This window comes from Cicer arietinum, chromosome 2 (assembly GCF_000331145.2).
Source record: "Cicer arietinum cultivar CDC Frontier isolate Library 1 chromosome 2, Cicar.CDCFrontier_v2.0, whole genome shotgun sequence".
NCBI lineage: Eukaryota > Viridiplantae > Streptophyta > Magnoliopsida > Fabales > Fabaceae > Cicer > Cicer arietinum.
Window position 1 is genome coordinate 10,076,315 of NC_021161.2, and position 5,011 is coordinate 10,081,325.

Here is a 5,011-nt window from a genome sequence, read left to right on the forward strand (position 1 = left end):
TTAAAAAATCATAAATGTAATGTTGAATATAATGTTTTGAATTTTTTTTACATATTATTGATTAAATATGAACACTCTTATACTTTAAAGTTTGATTGCGTATAATATCCCACAATCAATCGTATAAAGTCATATATTTGTTTATATTTAATTAGTTTTTAAATAATTTAAATTTTGACTTGATTTTAATTTTAGGAGAATCCATACTCAACCTAACTTATGATTATCTAATAATTTACCTTAGTTAAATAGTGTATTTAAAAAAAATTAATTTTACTTTGAAAATAAGTCATTTGAAATAAAAAAATTCAGTTAAAGTAACACCAATACTTAGTAATATAAAAAAAGAAATTGTTTTTAGTCAAAGATAAAATAAGAAAGAAAAGTGTGCTTCTCCTTTTAAATGATACAAATATCAATCATTAACGAAACAAATCAGCAAAATCAATTTTCACCAAAAGAGGAGCGCCAAATGAAAACGTTTCCCGGCAAACAGTGCGCGCGAGAATATTCAAAAACCCAAATAGAAAACAACACCAAACAACGCCACTTTTCATCTCTTCAAAATCCACATCTCAACCCTCATTCTTCAAAAAAAAAAAAAAAAAAACCAAAAATCTCATCGCCATATTCACTTCCAAAAATAAACAAATAATGGATATCTCAGAGATAGCAAAGAAACTCGGTTTCTCCGATTCCAAACTCCTCATCCGTAAAGCCGCTGAACTCCGTCGCCTCTGCGATGTCCACTTCGATTCCTCCGTCATTGGTGTCGTAAGTTGCATTCCCTAACTTCTACTTAGTTAGTTGCATTATGTAACCGTTTTTAGTTATTATTCTGTAACCGTTTTTGTTCCGATGTTATAGGGTGAAGTTGCAAAAGCTATCATCTGTATGGAGATTGCGGCGACGAGACTCGGTGTTCTCTTTGATCGATCTTCGGCGGTTAGACTCAGTGGAATGTCCGAAAGGGCTTACATCAGATCTTATAATTCACTTCATAATGGCCTTGGCGTCAAGTTCGTTCCCCTTTTCTATACACTGTTTTTATATTTTTTTCTTTATATTTTTTTTTTCGTTTTGTAATTGAAGAGTTTGGTGTTTTAGGTTGAAGCTAGATGTGAGAGAATTGGCGATCCAATTCGGTTGTGTTCGAATTATACCTTATGTTCGCGACGGTCTAAAGATGTAAGTTTTTAATTTTATCATTATAAACAATATCCATCCACTACCTGTTTGATAAAATGCTTTCTCTTATGTGTTGCTCAAATGATTTTATTTTATTGCTTGCAGTTATAAGGATCGGTTTCTTTCATCTTTGCCGGCAGCTCGCCGTGCTAGTGCTGATTTTACTCGTCCTGTGTTCATGGCTGTTGCTTTTTATTTATGTGCAAAGAAACAAAAGGTACAATTGTTATAATCTCATAACACACACATTACACACATCATATGCTTATACTCTATATTTTAATGACATGTTTTGTGCTTGTACTTTGTAGCTCAAAGTTGACAAGATTAAGCTAATTGAACTATGTGGTACATCTGAATCTGAATTTTCTAGTGTAAGTGATTTATATTTATAATAAATTTCTTTAATGTAATGTGTAATGTTTTTTTTATAGGTTTGAGAGTGGTGTTATTAATGAATCTAAATGAATTGTGAATGGTTGCTTTGCTTCAGGTTTCTACTACTATGAAAGACTTGTGCCATGATGTTTTTGGGGTAGCTAAGGAAAAGAAAGACCCTAAAGAAGTAAAGACCAATAGAGGTATATCCCTTTTCTAGTTGAATCTTTATTCAGATTATTATTTTTAATTCCTGTGTTTGTATTAAGCATGTTTGTTTTTCTGCTTTTTCCCCTCTTTGAGCAGATCTGCTTGATGCCTTGCCAAGCAAAAGAAAAGCTGAGGATGGTGGCTATTTGTCTGACGATGGGGCAGAGGTATAAATGGCTAACTCTCTTTGAAACTTACATGACTATATATAATTTCTGTGTCATTTTGCTAATTATGGGATAGAATTAATGAATTGGTTGTTTTCACCATACTGCCATTTTTTATTGGGCATGAAACTGATCCTTGTAGATCAACTTTCGTTTTGGTTTTACCCAAGTTGAACATGTTTAATGTAGATAGACTAAGTTTGTTATCATGTCTTCTGTACTGAAATGTTGGGGGTTTACAGATAGAAACTGTCTTAAGATTATATTGGAAAAATGCATAAGGATAGTATAATGGCTTGTGTTAAATCGAACATTTTTCTATTGTCCCTTGGTTCTGTGTTTCTGATTCCTTCTGACATCATGTGTGTATATAGTTAAATGGCTTGTCATAGCTTAACATTTGATGTATATATAGTGGCTTTTCCAATTTATATGAATAATGAAGTCATCGCTTTTATGTTGCTAAAATTGACTATGAAATTCAACTAATTTTTGTTTTTTGAAATAACTAATATTTGTCGTATATCCAGATTTCAAGTTATAAAAAGAGGAAGCAGATGGAAACACGTGATTATCAAAAGTGGAAATCTTCAGTCCTTGCATCGAATAAACAAGATAAGACAGAAGGTATTGAGACAATTCTTCATTTTCTCGATTCCACATCTAAGCCAGAGACAATTAACCTTGTTTTTGCTTTAACTTTCTGTAGCGCCTTACAAGAAACCCAAACAGACCCGCCTCAACTTTGCCAAGGAAACTCCTGAGACTCAGAAGTTGGAGGCGATATGAGATAGTATTGCTTTGTATTGTGATGGAAGATTCCGGAGGACCTTCAGTACAGTATAAAACAAAGAATGAAGATTGACATTAACCTATATTGTATTTGTAACAGAAGAGGAGTAGTGGTCTTGTTGATTATTCTCACATATAGCGTTCTCAATTTTGTTAGTTGTCTTTTGGTGAATTGCCAAAGCTTTAATTTATAGCAAGAACTCTGTACAGACTGTCACTTTTTAAAAATTCATTGGCATTTTTTGGCTTCAAAATGGGTCATATATTTGTTCATTTACACGTACAAGAAAGTAAATCTGTAAGACTGTAACTTAATGTGTTTATGTGCATTTTTTTTGTATATATCCAAGTTTGAGATAATACTACCTTACAACCGTGCCAAAGCAATGTTGTTACGGCCAGCTTTTTCTATGACTGACTGACCGGAAATAGGCGAGATATGCTTCCTGTTCTTTTTCTGTTTGTGTTCATGATGGTACTAGATTGGTGGATTATGCCAGCCCATTTATGTTATGTAAGACTACCAAGGAAGTTGATGATTTCTTCTCCCTTCTCTATGTTCTCAAATACGCTTGGAGGCCCTGAACTGTTTGCTTTCTCCAGTTCCTCCCGATTGCTATGCGTATGCGAGAGGCCAGTGGGCTTGTATACACTCTTTGGGTCCCTTGATCTAGTTATGGTTATTATTGAGACTGCAAGGTAGTGACTGATAGTATTATTAACCATCTTATCATCTTAACCAAACTTTAGTGTGGAGTTTAATAGAAGATAAGCAAATCAGGTTGCTCATCAAATAGTAAGGGCATTCCCATTAAATGTCAGTCCACGAGTTCTTTTATCAACTGCAATTTAGTATCGTTTCTTTAACTATTAATCAAATGCTATATAAAATATTTGATTTAACATAACATTGCAAACTGACTTTGAGTTTAAGTTTTGGCGTTGGAATATAAAATGAATATAACTGGAGACTTGCATGGTAATGTTGTCAACAGATTGCAAACGTGATTCCTGATGTTGTATAAATGATTCTATATCTAAAGAACATGACATAGTGTCAAGGTTTCTTGTCTATAAAAGATTATTTAAAATTGATTAATTCATAAAATAATTACTCATTTCTTCTTTCATTCAATTTCCCTAGCTAGGGTTTTTCATTTTATCATAGAGTGGATCCCATCTTGATTAGTTATTAATTAAAATAGTATTTAATTATACCAAATATCCTTTCAACTAGCACTATAAGGTATTAGGTGTTCAGAATTAAAATACAATTAATAATTTGTTAATTACTATGATCATCTCAGATAAAAGAAAATTTATTATAATTTTTCTTAAGGATTTTCTATTGTCAGATTAAGATTACAAAATCTCAATCGAGTCAGCGTTAATCTTTATACAATAAAGATTATAACACATGTATTGATCTATCTAAATTATTGATGTCCTACTCACAATAATATCAAGAACTATTTAAATTAAAATAATAAAAGAGTTGTTTTTCATTATCATAATCTCAACAATGATAACAAGTCTATAATTTTAATCAAAGACTTATCTACTTAACTATTTAATTAAACAACAAACATGATAATGAAATTTAATACTTTATTAAATTTAAAATTAATTATATGAGTAATTGGATCTTGCACATATCGAATTATTCCCAAAAGCTAAGTGAATTCATCAATAAAGTAGGATCAAACCCATTTAGGCTTTGGGTTTTGCAGGCAAACACTTGAATAAAGTCACTAGCTAAACTATGCCAAACTCATTTTCAAGCAATTGAATATATAATATAGTGGAAGATGAATTACAATAACAAACTAAATTTGATAATTGAAATAGATAGCCAAACTACTCTAACACTCCTCAAGTTAGGAGGTATATGTGAATTACACCTAACTTGAAAAAATGGGATGCGAGAAATCTATAGAGCTTTTGTGAGGGAACCTGCAAAATGTTTGTGAAAGTTGGACTACACATGTTCTTAGATGAAATCACAGTCAATATCAAGATGTTTTGTTCTTATTTGATTTATCTACTTATAGTTGAATTATGCTTATGGAAGCTAACAATATGATATGTAACTAGATAAAACTTAATATTGTGCAACCTCTTTTCTTCTTTGTAGTGGATAATATGTGGAAGAATTTGTTTTGGTTCTTAGAATTTAGAGATGGGATTGACATTGTCTCCTTAAGTTTGTGTTCTATTGCTTAAAACTTGGTTTGTTTAACTTTCAGGGTCAACTCTAATTCATGGATGGAGAATGT

At 31.6% G+C, this 5,011-nt stretch overlaps 1 protein-coding gene across 1 annotated transcript; it reads left to right on the forward strand.

Annotated features, from left to right (window-relative positions):
* The first annotated feature begins 473 nt into the window (after window positions 1-473).
* On the forward strand, window positions 474-3,008 carry LOC101488824 (origin of replication complex subunit 6). Its single transcript, XM_004489984.4, has 9 exons — window positions 474-774; window positions 868-1,019; window positions 1,108-1,188; window positions 1,294-1,405; window positions 1,500-1,562; window positions 1,682-1,769; window positions 1,873-1,943; window positions 2,474-2,570; window positions 2,653-3,008. The coding sequence occupies exons 1-9, from the start codon at window positions 655-657 to the stop codon at window positions 2,730-2,732; spliced, it is 864 nt and encodes a 287-aa protein (XP_004490041.1). The 5' UTR covers window positions 474-654; the 3' UTR covers window positions 2,733-3,008.
* The last annotated feature ends 2,003 nt before the right edge of the window (window positions 3,009-5,011 follow it).

Excerpts from the sequence above, each read along its gene's own strand:
- LOC101488824 (XM_004489984.4), top strand. The coding sequence starts at position 655 with ATGGATATCTCAGAGATAGCAAAGAAACTCGGTTTCTCCGATTCCAAA. Across the intron at positions 775-867 it reads ATTCCTCCGTCATTGGTGTC|GGTGAAGTTGCAAAAGCTAT; the intron begins GTAAGTTGCATT and ends CCGATGTTATAG. Across the intron at positions 1,770-1,872 it reads AGAAGTAAAGACCAATAGAG|ATCTGCTTGATGCCTTGCCA; the intron begins GTATATCCCTTT and ends CTCTTTGAGCAG.